Here is a 14,401-nt window from a genome sequence, read left to right on the forward strand (position 1 = left end):
GAATTCTTACCAACATTTATAACAAAAAGCAAGACACAAAGGAAACAATATATATGAAATAACTCTAAACTAACACATACATGATCATAAGTGCCATATATAGATTGTGCAAGTTTGTACATTGAGTTGCCATGAGGAATGGAAGAGTTAGAATATATTAACCTATAATGGCAGCTAGTAGTAGGCCTATTTATGCACCTCTAAATGATTAACGATTACTATGACGCAAAACTTAAATAAGTTTCACTAAGGAGGATGAATCGAAAAAAAATTCCATCTCAGTGACATGTTTTTTAAATTATTCAAGAAAATTATTGGAGTTGATTTGATTTATGAATGGCACATCAAGAAAATATTTGGTAACTAGTTAGTTCTGCCTTCAAGTATCATGCATGGAATTATTCCTTATGGAGTGCCAACACAACGATATAACTGGACTGGATTTTGTTCCCTAAATTACTTAGTAATCATATATAGCAGTCAACAAGTGTGTTAGCTAAAGATTCCAAACGGCCGGGGGGGGGAGGGGGGAATTTTCTAGTATCTAATAAATGCTTGTAGATGGAGAAAGTCTTTCTTTAGCAAAGTAGTCTTTTTAATAGACAAGTCAAGCTAATTTTCTTGATTAGATTTTTTCCTAGCACAATCTATGGAGATAATTCTTCATTTGGTATTGTATCATATTCTGGTTGCATTCACAATAGAAACCAGCATTCTTGAATTTAAAAAGTATGTTATTGCTGCAGCACCACTTGTGTCTAAGAAATCTAAGAATTCTCCAAAGTGCCTTGTATAGAGAAAACCAACAGCTCCAAAAATTTAAAGCCATTTGTTTTTTCAAAATGACATCTTGTTTTCCCATCACAAGTGTTGATTTGACTAAAGCAAACCCATCACAAGTTCATTATTAGGCATAAATTTTCATCTAAAACAAATATTAGGGCAAGCAAAATTTGGGGAATCAAGAAATTATTCATGTAAACAACCATATGAAAGTGATTACACCCAAAATCAAAAGATTCAGAAAGACTTTGGGCACAAATTTTCAAAAAATAAGAAACACAAGAGTAGGGCAAAGTTTTGTAAAACAATTTTGGAAGAAATGGGGACAATTTCTTAATGACAGAGATCCAGTATAGTGCAATACCTGTGGTTGTACACGTGCATTAGAGACTTATACATTGTAATCAGGTGCAATAAACAGTAGCCACAAACTAAAATTGTGTTCACATCCAGGGCATTCAATAATTTGGACTCTTCTACTTCTAGGACGTATCCAAGTCTTCTAGCTAGTACATGGCGCTTTCTGAAAGTTGAATATTCCTCCATATAGGAGCCTTGTGAAAGTTAGGTAAAGTTTGTTTAGGACACTTTAATGGTTGATTATAAGTGGATTATAGTAGACAAGAAGAATAGACACAAACTAAATAAGGAGTGAGAGTAAGTCAAGGTTTTAATAGTATTGTCCTTGCTAACTAGCTCTATATATATAGTGACAAACAAACAACTGTCGCTGTGGAGATGTTTGTAAAGTGGTTGTGAGTTGTGACTGAATACTTTAAACAAAGTTGATAATCATGGTGGAAGAGCAGTGTGATGCATGCTGGTGCTATAATAAGGAAAAGATAAGTTTGGATATACATATATAGTTCGAAATTGGGGTGGCACCGTCCCAATACCACCATCAAAAGCAATGCTTTTGATGTGATACAAACTGACCTATAATTGAGCACTATATTGATACGGATGGCCATATGTTATGTATAGTGGAGGAAGATGATAAAGATTTTGTAATTTTGCAGGGAGGTGATGACGAGGAAGAGCACTACTTACATTTCTCGACTAGGGTCACCCCAGTTATGCCAGCCTTTTGGAATGATAATGTTGTCCATATATGTGTAAGCGAAGATTACCCTGGAAAAGGGTCCCCATGCCCTTCCTAGGTACAGGGCTCCTGAACCCGTGACCTTACAGTTTACAAAGGAGAACCCTGTGTCCTCCAACAGGCTGCTTCTCCCTTGTGCTGTGACTGCCCCCGTTAACTGTGCTATTGCATGCACGTGACAACCCTGCGTTTACATTTTAACCATTATGTATTCTGCCATCATCATTTCATGATTTGAGCATAACTAGGTGCATGCAGATGCAGTACATAATTGGTTATGTAATGTACATTCTTAATAGTGTTTCTGTTTCACTAACATACAATAGTACCCAGAGGATTCTTGATTAGGATCAATGTACTTGCTCTAAATGCATATATAATGGTAGAAATTAGTGTTTCTATTCTAAGTTTAAGTTCTAGAGTAATATATATAGTTCTCTGGATCGAAGCATAAATTGATATATCTAGAATGCTCCCTCCTAATTAATTTGGTTGCCAATATAAAAGCCATATGTTTCTTGCAACAATTCTCTTGAACTATCAGCTATAACAGGCGAGCTCTATGTTTAGTGCAGTAGGATCATTAGCTGGCAAATTGAAAAAGGAAAACCAAACTGTAAATAGAACGGAAACCGAACAAACTCTCCTGATGTAAGTGAAGCATGTCCACTTTCATGTAACACAGTGTTGCTTTTAGAAAAGACACGACTTGTATCTACCTCCACATTTCGCGTCATCCCACAATGAATTCAAGAACATACAATTTTCATAAAAGGACATGCGATCCAAATTTCATCAAGTTTTAGTACTTTTTTCTTTTTTAAGTTTTAGTACTTTGTTTGTCCAATGTATGTTTTTAGTCCACACAAAAGTGTTCAATTGAACGAATTCAATTTCAACAGGTGAGACCAAAACCATATGAACATGCTAACGTGGCTTTATTAAGAACGAGGAACATGAAACAAGATGCAAGCACTGTAAAGTTTTAACTAACCACTGATATGCAAAGACAATAATATTATTGTTTGTCGATTTCTCAAGGGATCAGTGGAGATAGTTACCTCAAACAAAGAGAGCCCGTTACCAAAGATGAAATCCACAGAGCCTTCGATGTAACAATCTTTGTAATAATGCCTGCCTACGTGGTCATACAGCGTATCCTGTGCACCCAAGAATCTGCAACCCACAAAAACTGCTGTATCTGCCGATATCCTAAATGCAACAGCTTGCTTTCCAATGGCTCCTGGGGGTGGTACTGGAGTTGTATTCTGCATGCATTTTTTATTTTTTGGCAAATATTACGTGATCATGAGATTAAAATGTTAATTATGACTAGCCAATAACAAAAGAAGGGGAAAATGATATTACCTTGAATGTGATGTTCTTGGCTATGAAATATGGAGAATTCACAGCAAATGTTGCAGAAGCAAATGTGTATGACTTCAGCTGAGGTATTGTAACCTTTTCCCTGGAAAACTCGCATTTTTGGGGGGGTCAAAAAGAAATGATCATTTGATGGAGAGAAAGCAACATGAAAATAATACCAACTGTGAAAGATGAGGAAGGATGAAAGAAAAGACGCATTTCAAAAACCACATGCAAAGTAGGTACCTGTAGTCAGGAAACCAGTTTGTAGCATATTGATCAGAAGCTAAAGGACAACGTGCAACAAACCGACATATTTCTTTTTCAATGGTGGCGAAATATAACAAAAACTTGAGCGTGACTACCTCTTAAATGTACCATAGTAAATAGTAATGCACTATTTTCTCTCTCTCTCTTCTTGGTGGTACAGTTATGCATTTACCAAGCCTTGACAGAAAATACCACAAAGAACAGAGAAATGTATTGAGTATATCCTAAAACACTTACGTGTAAACACCCGCATGAACCTTGATCAACACTCTAACTAGATTAACAGTAGGGAGAGAATCAATAGCCTGCTGAATTGTAGTAAAGTCACCGTAGTTTGGATTTTTGTCGACCGTAAGAGTGTAAGAAGGGAAGAGCTTATTCTTGGCGGTCTTGAACACAGAGTGATTGAGGCTGCCAACAAAGTTTACCCACTTCATGAATTGTTGTTCAGAGTATTGGACTTGGGTCATATTCACTGCAAATAGCTTCCCTGAAGCTGTTCTTTTTGGCCTAATGCCTTTGGTGTGGCATACTACTGTATTGCTTCCATAGCTCAGAAGAATGAAAATGATAGAATGTACAAGAAGTTTAGAAGTGGGCATATCGATTGATCTCTACAGAATGAGAATGAGATCGAGAAGAGGAGAAAAGAAAAAGAAGGAAAAAAGCCGTACTAAGGAATGTTGTTTTGGGGTTAGGAAGTGCATTAAGCTGGCTCGTAAATTGGTTGTGTATATATATATATATATATATCAGTACTACTTGGGAATTAGTGCTTAGTAGTAACTGCTGCTGCCTTTTCATTTTAGGTGGAAAAAGCGATGCTATATTTAGATGATCTTGACATGGAGTGAGAGGTCACGGGTGCCTCTAATTGAATCATTGTGGAATGTTGGGGAAGAACTAAGAAGGGGGAATGGTTGGGTTGGGGAGGGGGATCACAGGAAAACGATCTCAGACCACAAAGCGAGTCCTAGGGAGGCATGCACTTTTCGGCCTAACAAAAACGTTTCTTTCCGAGTTTTTAAAGCTCATTCAGAGTTGGTGGTGCCCGTGACCATCTCTATGTTTCCGTATGAAGCTGAACATATTCTGCTTTCAGAAATGACGTGTTTTTTGTGCAGTCTATTTTGTTTTTTGTTATTTGCGCTCTTACCATTTGTTTTATCATATAATCTAATAAATAAAAAATTATATTATTAAAATGATAATGAGGGTGTGATAAGCAAAAAAAAGAAGTGTAAATAACATTTTTTGCACAGTAATTTCTAATTAGTTCTATTCAACATATAGTACAGGGAAGGGTGCTTGCTACTGTAGTTGCCAAACACTCGAGGAAATGTGGGTTTCTATCTTTGGTTTATATGCGTCACATGAATCACATATATTTGCTAACTAGCTCAAAAGCCAATATCGTTGTAGAAGTTTGTCAGAGAAGAAGACTAGAAAGAAAGCTATTAGAACAAAAATTTTCTTTTACAGGAGGGATTTTAGATTCATGTAACATATACAAAATCAAATTTTATATTTGAATAGAAATCATGCGTCATGTATCAACAAATGCTACTTTTGGAAATTTTTTTTAGATGGTGCAGAAAAAATTAATCTTAGAAATCTTTTTTCTTCTTCTAACCTTATTTGACACCCAATTGTTGTTCTTTTGGGCCAGGTTGAAGTCACATTGTGCAAATTTATATCTCACCTTGTTGGCCCATGGACCCAATTCTAAAACCGTTGTGGCAATAGCATGGTGTAGAAATACCTAATTCACTCTCTCCCTCCCTCTCTCTCTCTTCTGGGTTTTTGAGTTTAGAGCCCAGAGGAAGGAAACCTTACATGTACACCTAATAGTGTGCCAAGTACATATTGTATTACAAATGATTATACACTCGTGCGTATAAATACATATAGGATGCGTATAAAGATGCATAAGTTAAGTATTATTTTCAGGAGTCACGGTCCTCGTCACCACGTTCTATTAACATTTGATAAGAATACACTTATCAATGCAACGTTGGGTTTTACACTCCAAATATTTCTTTTTTCGCTCACCCCTAAAATCATATTTCTTTGCACATTTATGGAGTATTTTATACACATAACCCAAGATGCTATTCTTTCTTGACTCGTACCATGCCAAACATGCCAATTAGGATAAACAAGTAGAGGCTGCAAATCTGGGTAATAATTGTACGATTATGGGCAAAAGTTAAAAACTTGGATAAATTCGATCTTGTAAATTTAGTGATTCAAATTTTATCAACTATTGAATATTTGAGCCGGAGAGATCGTATAGCAAATTTTAAACTACTAAATTTTACATAGACCGAATCTATTCAAGTGTTTGTTCGGGCAAAATGCGACAAATAATATGAATTTAGCTTCATTGCCTATTTCTACATCAGTTGGCAACAATCAAAGCTCTAAAAGCGACATAAATATATCAGGTTTTCGTTCGATGGGAACGGAATCAACATCAATTATTGAAAAGTTTACAAAAAACCGCATCTTACCCTTTGTCCTTCCTCTTCCTTGGAAATAACATCCATCACCCCACCCTCCCATCTGCCTTGCCCCACTTGGAAATAACCTTAAAAGGACCGAAAATAGTAGTAGTCTCAGAATATTTCTTGCAGACTAAACCCTGATTTCCATCTTAGGGAGAGCTCCCAAGAAGCATCTACTATTTCGTAAAATTTGTTCCGACCTCTAAAACTGTCATGAATACGAACGTGATCTCAAGCTTCATAGCCATAGCAACTTCCATCTCCTTCCTCCTCCTCTCACCCCCGTCAAAGTCCTTTTATCATTCCTTGTTCTTATCTGATTCCCGTGATCTCAAGCTTCATAGCCATAGCAACTTCCATCTCCTTCCTCCTCCTCTCACCCCCGTCAAAGTCCTTTTATCATTCCTTGTTCTTATCTGATTCCCTTTCATGCAATGAATCAATAGCAAACCACCTCTACATCCTAACCAAGCGGCCTCATGTTGCTGGGTCCGAAGCCAATGCCGAAGCAGCGGCTTATGTTCTATCCACCCTCACTTCCTATAAGGTTCGATCACATATAACAACCTATGAAGTTGCCTTGACTTATCCCATCTCACGTTCCTTGACCCTAAAACCTACTCCTCAAGACAGCCTCGTCAAGTTCGATCTCCACCAAGAGATTTACGACGGTGATCCTTATGCCGACGTGGCAGACGAAGTCCTACCGACGTTCCACGCATATGCCAAGTCTGCCACTGTAGCTGGACCTGTAGTATATGCCAATTACGGGCGCGTACAGGACTATGCTGTATTGAAGCAAATGAAAGTAAATGTGTCAGGGAATGTTGTATTGGCAAAGTATGGAAAGATATACAGAGGGGACATTGTGGAAAATGCTTATGCAGAAGGTGCTATAGGTGTATTAATTTACACAGATAGGAAGGATTACGGTGGAGGAGGTGATGCAAAATGGTTTCCTGATGACAAGTGGATGCCTTCAAGTGGAGTCCAGGTGGGATCCGTGTACAATGGGGCCGGTGATCCCACTACACCTGGCTGGCCTAGTTCAGGGTTGTGCGAGAGACTATCAGATGATGATGCGGAGAAAGGAGGAGAAGTTCCATTGATACCATCATTACCTATTTCATGGGCTGATGGTGACAGAATCCTGAGGTCCATAGATGGACAAGTGGCAAATGACGATTGGCAGGGAGGGAAAGATGCTCCTGTCTACAAGGTTGGGCCAGGACCAGCAATTCTGAATCTTAGTTATACTGTAAGTCTCGAAAAACCAGCAAAATGTCGAATCTGTAGAGCTGAAACAGGCATGCAGTAACTAAGAAAGCCCATACCGTGAGTTTTGCAGGGAAAGCAAGTTATAACCACAATCCAAAATGTTATTGGAATCATTGAAGGTGTAGAAGAACCTGATAGGTAAGTTTGAATAATTCAAACATGCAATGTACAGCAAATTAATACGCATCTCTGAAACAATTCTGCATGATGAAATTGTCACGTAAGAAAACGACAAGCAAATTGTTATAGCAAGCCCTACAATAGAAATGATAGCCAAAATGAAATCATAATATTATTTTCCAAAAAACTGAGCCTGGATAAACAAAATCAAGCTTACCGAGTAACTTTCTAATGCTAGATTTTCCTCACACAGTTGAAAATTTTCTAGATATGTCATACTTGGGAATCACCGGGATGCATGGACATTTGGAGCTGTTGATCCAAATAGTGGTACAGCAGCCCTGCTTGAGGTATGTAAAATTTTGGTGCTTAAATCGTCTTAACATCCCTAGATTCAAATTCCAAGGAAAATAGCAGTTCAACTGATATTTTTGAGAGAGACAGGTTGCACACAGGATGTGGAAGCTCCAGGAAAAAGGTTGGAAACCTCGGCGAACAATTATATTTTGTAATTGGGATGCTGAAGAATATGGCCTGGTTTGTCTTTCGCTCCTCTCACTGTAGCACATTCACTCGTCCACATGCAGCCCTGGCTCCTTTCAAATAACCAAAGCCAGAAAGAGGCTGTGTGAGCTAATACAGGCAGAACATATTTGTTGTTTTAACTGAATTATAAGCAGTTCACCATCTTCAGATAGGATCAACAGAATGGGTTGAAGAGAACAGGGAAATGCTAGCATCAAGAGCTGTAGCCTATATGAATGTTGATATTGCAGTTCAAGGATTAGGATTTTATGCCTCTGCAACTCCACAGCTCGATGAGCTACTAATAAAAGCAACTAAGCAGGTACGAAACGAATCTCAAGGGTTGGGGCAACAGGGTTTTACAACATTGCCATATGCATTAACAATGATTGCATATGGTTAATCCACGTAGAAAGCAACAAGTTCAAAAAAATATATATATATAGAGGTGCAAATGTGGTTTAACAGCACAAGAATACCAGTCTGTCAAACTTCAAATGTCAATTTATGTTTTATCTTTCTATTCTCACTCAAATTAGATAAACTTCTGACTTAGGTCCAAGACCCGGATAACTCCTCGCAATCCATCTACCAATCCTGGATTCGCTCCAGTGAAAATCCTAAGGTAAGCATCTTAAGACAATTTAAATAAGAAAGAGAGTTGCATTAGAGTTCTTAAATGTGAACCTTGGGGTTGTGGGAGCAGGGTAAACATTACAAGCACTGAATAAATGGCCACGTCCTAGACCATTGTGCTACCACTTTGATTTATAATTTATCTTTACGAGATAACTCAATTGATGCTTTTCAACTAAGGCATTTAGCTACTTAGGTTTAAAATCAAACTGCCCCTGAATACCAAGAAATACTAAATCTAAAAGGTCAGCTTCTGGATTTCTGTGGCCTTGATAAGTGGCTTTTGGATTTCAATATTGACAAACTGACCAAAAGGTCTTTAAGATTGGAAGGTTAGGAGGAGGAGGATCAGATTATTCTGCCTTCGTTCAGCATGTTGGTGTTCCAGCTACTGATATCTCTTATGGAGAAGGTAAAATGAATATATTCTGGCAATCTTTTTCACAAAGCAAGAGATGCTTGCATCAATGGTTATTACGCAGATATCCAATTAATTTCACCTTAATGTAATTTGCTCTGTCTTTTCATTAATTCCTTCACATAGTAAGCTCCTATGTCATCTCCAAAACAACCCCCGGCCCTCTTCCCAACCCCCCTGTCCTCTCCCCAGAAGGCAAAATAAATGAAAAAAAAAGAGCAGAATCTAATAAGACCACTGAGCATTCAAAGCAAAACCTCGTACCATAAAGCATCCTAAATAAATATATCAGAGAAATAAATAGAAAAACAATGTAAAAGCTCAAAACTTAAAGCAATTTTTTTCTTTTTAAGCTATTCATGATTCTTCATGGTAAGAATCAATGAAGGGATTTACGGACCATGCAAGGAAAATTAATTTTTGTATAGTAGGACTAAGAAAGCAGTAGCTTCGACATACAAGCATTAAGAACCAAAAAAAAAAACTTCTAAAAGCAAAATAATCTTACCATCGTCTTTCCTCATAACAATTGGTCAGTGAGTGTGATGAAATTACATCAGCCAGTTCTCTAGCATCACTTACCATTTGTATGTATGTTCATTCTCCATAACGTTGTGTTATACCACTTGACTTTCATTACAAGAGAAATAATGACATTATCCTCGTTAGGCTCTAAAGCAGTGTAGTATGACAAATCACAAATTTAGAAAAGCACAAAATCTCCATTTCTCTAAAAGAACACCCTACTAAGTATCATAGCTCTGGAGATATCGAGCATGTTAGCATATCTAGGCAAAAAACTTTATTTAGATCTGGTGCATATTATGTATAACACACTCGTATCAATCTAACCAGTATAGTAACAGTGCTAGATCAGGATCAACTCAGTACATTGAGTTTCTTACCTTGAACAATAACCTATAAAGAACATCTTTTTTAAAAAATGTCATAAAAACAAGGGGAAGACAGCAATAGAAAAAGAAAATTACAGGATGAGTTGAGAATAAGAGTCGGAGTAAATGGTACAGGGACATCAACCACAATGTATCAAACATTTAAGAGAAAACAATGGTGTAAGATCAAGTAGAAGAAGAAGAGACAGATTTTTTAACAGCCTCAAAACAAGGTTTGCTTACCCATTAATTACATACCTCCTGACTAATACACAGGCCATCCATCCACTCTCTGCTGCTAATTGACTAGGCTTAAAATTTTCATCTACAACCTGCACTAACTCTGAACAACATCAAATAGACACCACAGCCTAGAAATTAATCCAAAAGAATAGAGGGACCTGATGAAGATACAGATGCAAGATTGATAGGTCAAATGAGTACATTTTGCCAGATGTCTAGGACAAACTCTAATAGACACTAAGATCACCATGAATCAAGTTAGTTGTGAAGATCAATGTATTTCCCCACCCAATTACACTTCTAACGTTGCACAAAAGTCAAAACCTTGCCTCTCCCATGACACTCTTAGAGCATAAGAATCTTGAAAAAATATAATTTGCAGAAGAAAACAAAATAAAATCAGAATCAGACCAATACACTGAGAATTCTAGCGAATCATCCAAGGCACAATGTTCTATTCAGTTGTCTTGACAGGCATGCATTCAGACAGATTCTAGCCAACCCTTTAACATCACTAGCATACAAAGAACTGGTAATGACAGATGCATAATTATCATGGACTTAACTAGTTGCAATCGAGAAGCTTGTCTCCTTAAAAATGTGCATGAAACAAGAATTAACATTTTTATTGAGTACCATCATCTTTACTTACCACATTACAAACACGTGTTGAGGCTGTGCAATCAGAGTAGTTCATAGTACAAGAATTAATTCGTATAGACATGACCCAGTTGACCTTAAAAGTACATCATGCATAAATTTTTTTTTCCTTAAGAAACATAGACTTATTATTTCCAGCACTAGAGATTCTCTTCCAGCACAAAATATATCATACTAAGCAAAAACGCTAGGCATACTCCTTTTTAAGAATCGGTCCAATTCTTGAACTTTATGACTTCTAACGTTTTTCAACCATCACTTGACAAAATTTGGTGGCTTGTAGATTATCCAGTCTATCACTCAATGTATGATGACTTCATCTGGATGAAGAAATTTGGTGACCCAAAGTTTCACAGGCATGTAGCAGGTTAGTTATAATTTTCTGCTAGATAGTAGAATTTACTGCAATTGCATAGACATCTCAATGGCTTCTGAGATTAAAAGTTTCATCACATAATTGGGATGAGCTATTAATTAATCATCAGAAATGCCAATCTTACAGAATAGAAAGTCACAAAGCAACTCTTATGTTCAGTTTAAAACATAAATTAAGTTGATCCCGCTTTTGTAAATTCCCCACCATCCCCTTATTAGTAAATCAGTTAACATTTGGCAATGAAATCAAAAGTTGCAGGAATCACATGCATAATAAGACGGATAGTGTGCAGAGAAGTGCAAAAAATATATTATTTATTGGCCCTCTCCAAATGAAATTTCTTAGTTCAAGCGTCCATTTGGCTAAAAGAGTTCCTATAGAAGCAGGGTCTAAAATCAACATGGAAGAAAAACAACAAGACCAGGTTTCACTTATCAGGCATTCAAAAAATAATGCATATTAAATGGAAACACAACAAAATACTGAAAAACATTAAACATAGCAAAACACAGATTCATTTAACAGACAGTATTCAGCATAACTGACAGAAATACTATGTTGGAGAGATGTGTTAAAGGAGGAGGAAGAAAAAGAAAATTGCAAATAGGAAGAATTAAGATAAGGCGACGAAAAACTGACGGGCATAAAGGTTTCGAGCAGCAAGAAACAACAATAATTTATCCAATAGAGCCAAGAAACATCATAAGAACCTATGATTGTTTAGTTAGATGAACAATGTCAGAAATGACAACGAAAATATGACTTAATTCAAAAATTAAAAAAAAAAATCAAATACAGAAGCTTACAGCTTGTGTCAGACACTACACACTTTCAAGGCACTGAAGGGAACTCAAAAGTTTCAAAAGAAACGAAAGATTACCTTAGACAAGTCATTGCATGCTCAAACACTTGCAGGACACATCTCACCAAATATTAAAATTGAGATAAATTTTCATGTATAAAGAAGAAACTTTTCATAAAAAATTTGGTAGCATGAGTAGTACACAGTAAAATTAGAATACGAACCTGTATCGAATATATCAAGTATCTGTTTCAGGCATTTGACAATCGACATGGATAGATACTGAATCAGACCCCTCTAATATGTTTTAAACCTAAAACAGACATCTTCTAACTCCATGTTATAGTAGATCATGCATATAGTGCTCCATGACACATGACTGCTCCACAACAAGTACCATTATTGTATGATTAAATTGTCACATTTCCTAATCTTCACGGAAGGATATAGGAGAAATAAGATACTTTAAATCATGGTCTATATCGCATCAATGTCCATGAAAGATATTAAAATTTCAGTCAAACAAATATAGTCTCACAAAGATTAGCTGCATTCCGTATACATAGTTATTGCTCCATCATCACTAAATATACACATATTGTGATGCAAGAGCAAATTTAATATACAGATGTTGCTAGAGACGGATTTGTTATTCTATACCACTACTTCTATAAAAAAAATTCCTTCAATTGTGTTTTCATTCATGTTGTTTCCTATCATCCATTTTCACAAAAGAGATGAAAGTTCACTCAAACAATCTAAACCATTAGAAACATAGCTGCATTATGTACACAAATATTGCTTCATCATCAGTCACTGTTACAGTGGCTCATGTGATTCAACAGCAAACTTACATTGTTATAATGCTACAGGTAGATTTGTAGCTCCAGATATGTTATACTTAATATAAAAAAAATATACCCTTTAGTTGTGTTTTCAATCCTGTTGTTTTCTATCATCTATTTTGTCCAACACAATTCTACTTCAGCAGTTAAATCTTTTCATCAACTTGTTTCTTTTTGTGTACGAACAGTGACAAGTATTTGGGGTTTAGTAGCACTTCAGCTTGCTGATGAAGAATTTTTACCTTTTGATTATCTGTCCTATGCCAATGAGCTGCAGGTATGTTTCCTATAGTGGAGAAATGAGTATAATATACCTGCTTCTACAATTGAAAGTAATCTAATCTTTTGATTGTTTGATCCTGTAACTAGAGAAGTGTGGAAGACTTGAAAATTGAGTTGTCAGAAAAGGGCATAAAACTATTTCCCTTATTTAACTCTATCAAGGAACTGAGAATGGCAGCGACTAAAATTGCAAACGAGATAAAGGTACATCTCCAGCTCTATTAGTCAAAAACTTGGTAGAGATCTCTAAGTGTGCTAAATTTTATTGATAGAAGCACAATTCATTAGGTGCTACAAGACAGAAATGTTTGGGCTTCTGTATCAAAAAATGACCACTACAAAGTAAGAGAATTGAATGACAGACTAATGATGGCAGAGCGAGCATTCACTGACCGCGAAGGACTTCCTGGAAGGACATGGTACAAGCATTTGGTAAGCTTCTTTAAATCACCTGCAAGTGACCTTGTTGTAGCTAATTAAAAATTCAGTTAAGTGCTTGTTATTTCACCTTGATTGAAGGTTCTTATTTTTCTTCCATTACAAAGCACAAAAATGACATCTACTTAGACCAAAGAATTTCAGGAAAGAATAATCACAAAAGCATTTGGAACATCTAGCATACCAAAATGCGTGCAGCTGAAAATGACACTTTTGATAACTGAAACCAAATACTGACTGATGCTTTATATCATTCAGATATTTGCACCATCAAAGCACAATGATTATGGTTCTAAGTACTTCCCTGGAATAGATGATGCCATCGAAAAGGCCAAGAGCATTAACACCACAGACTTGTGGCTTGCAGTACAGCATGAAGTCTGGAGAGTATCTAGAGTGATTAAACATGCTTCACTGGTCCTCAGTGGTCAGTTAACATGACTACCGTCATCTTATACCCCTAAATTCCACGTGTGTATTTGCTATTAATACTAAAACAATTGGGTGACATCTGGTGGACTTGCTTTAGTTCAAGACTGAATCTGGGGATTTTATATTGCATTTTGTTTTTTTTCTTAGGTATACTATTGACTGTTCCTCATTTGACTCACTAATGGTTAGGAAAAAGAACTTGATGGTCACAAAGGGAGATAACCTGTAGTTAAGCTAAACATGCAAACGCCCAATCTGAGACCATTTCTAATAACCATGTAGTCCAAGTCCTAGCTGCATGATACAAAATTCCAACATAATTTCTCAGGGAAATGATTGGCAACTAAATATTTTACAGTTTATTCTTGATTTCTCAAATTTGGAAAATCAGTCTATTGGTGTGCTTCCATCTGAAGTGAAATTTTC

General features: G+C 36.5%; 2 protein-coding genes across 2 annotated transcripts; one reads left to right on the forward strand and one right to left on the reverse strand.

The window, feature by feature from the left end:
• Positions 1-1,829: 1,829 nt before the first annotated feature.
• Positions 1,830-4,200, reverse strand: LOC113776303 (probable pectinesterase 53). Its single transcript, XM_027321432.1, has 4 exons — positions 3,758-4,200; positions 3,254-3,353; positions 2,947-3,153; positions 1,830-2,069 (listed from the first exon to the last, which is right to left on the reverse strand). The coding sequence occupies exons 1-4, from the start codon at positions 4,120-4,122 to the stop codon at positions 1,830-1,832; spliced, it is 912 nt and encodes a 303-aa protein (XP_027177233.1). The 5' UTR covers positions 4,123-4,200.
• A 2,163-nt stretch (positions 4,201-6,363) lies between these two features.
• On the forward strand, positions 6,364-14,125 carry LOC113775927 (probable glutamate carboxypeptidase LAMP1). The gene is made up of 12 exons (XM_027320980.1): positions 6,364-7,285; positions 7,376-7,443; positions 7,694-7,775; positions 7,870-7,962; positions 8,120-8,272; positions 8,507-8,575; positions 8,911-8,998; positions 11,084-11,167; positions 13,012-13,100; positions 13,193-13,309; positions 13,394-13,537; positions 13,802-14,125. Exons 1-12 carry the CDS (start codon positions 6,830-6,832, stop codon positions 13,982-13,984), a joined length of 1,626 nt encoding a protein of 541 aa, XP_027176781.1. The 5' UTR covers positions 6,364-6,829; the 3' UTR covers positions 13,985-14,125.
• Positions 14,126-14,401: the final 276 nt, after the last annotated feature.

The sequence above is a fragment of the Coffea eugenioides genome, chromosome 6, assembly GCF_003713205.1.
Source record: "Coffea eugenioides isolate CCC68of chromosome 6, Ceug_1.0, whole genome shotgun sequence".
Taxonomy (NCBI): Eukaryota; Viridiplantae; Streptophyta; class Magnoliopsida; order Gentianales; family Rubiaceae; genus Coffea; species Coffea eugenioides.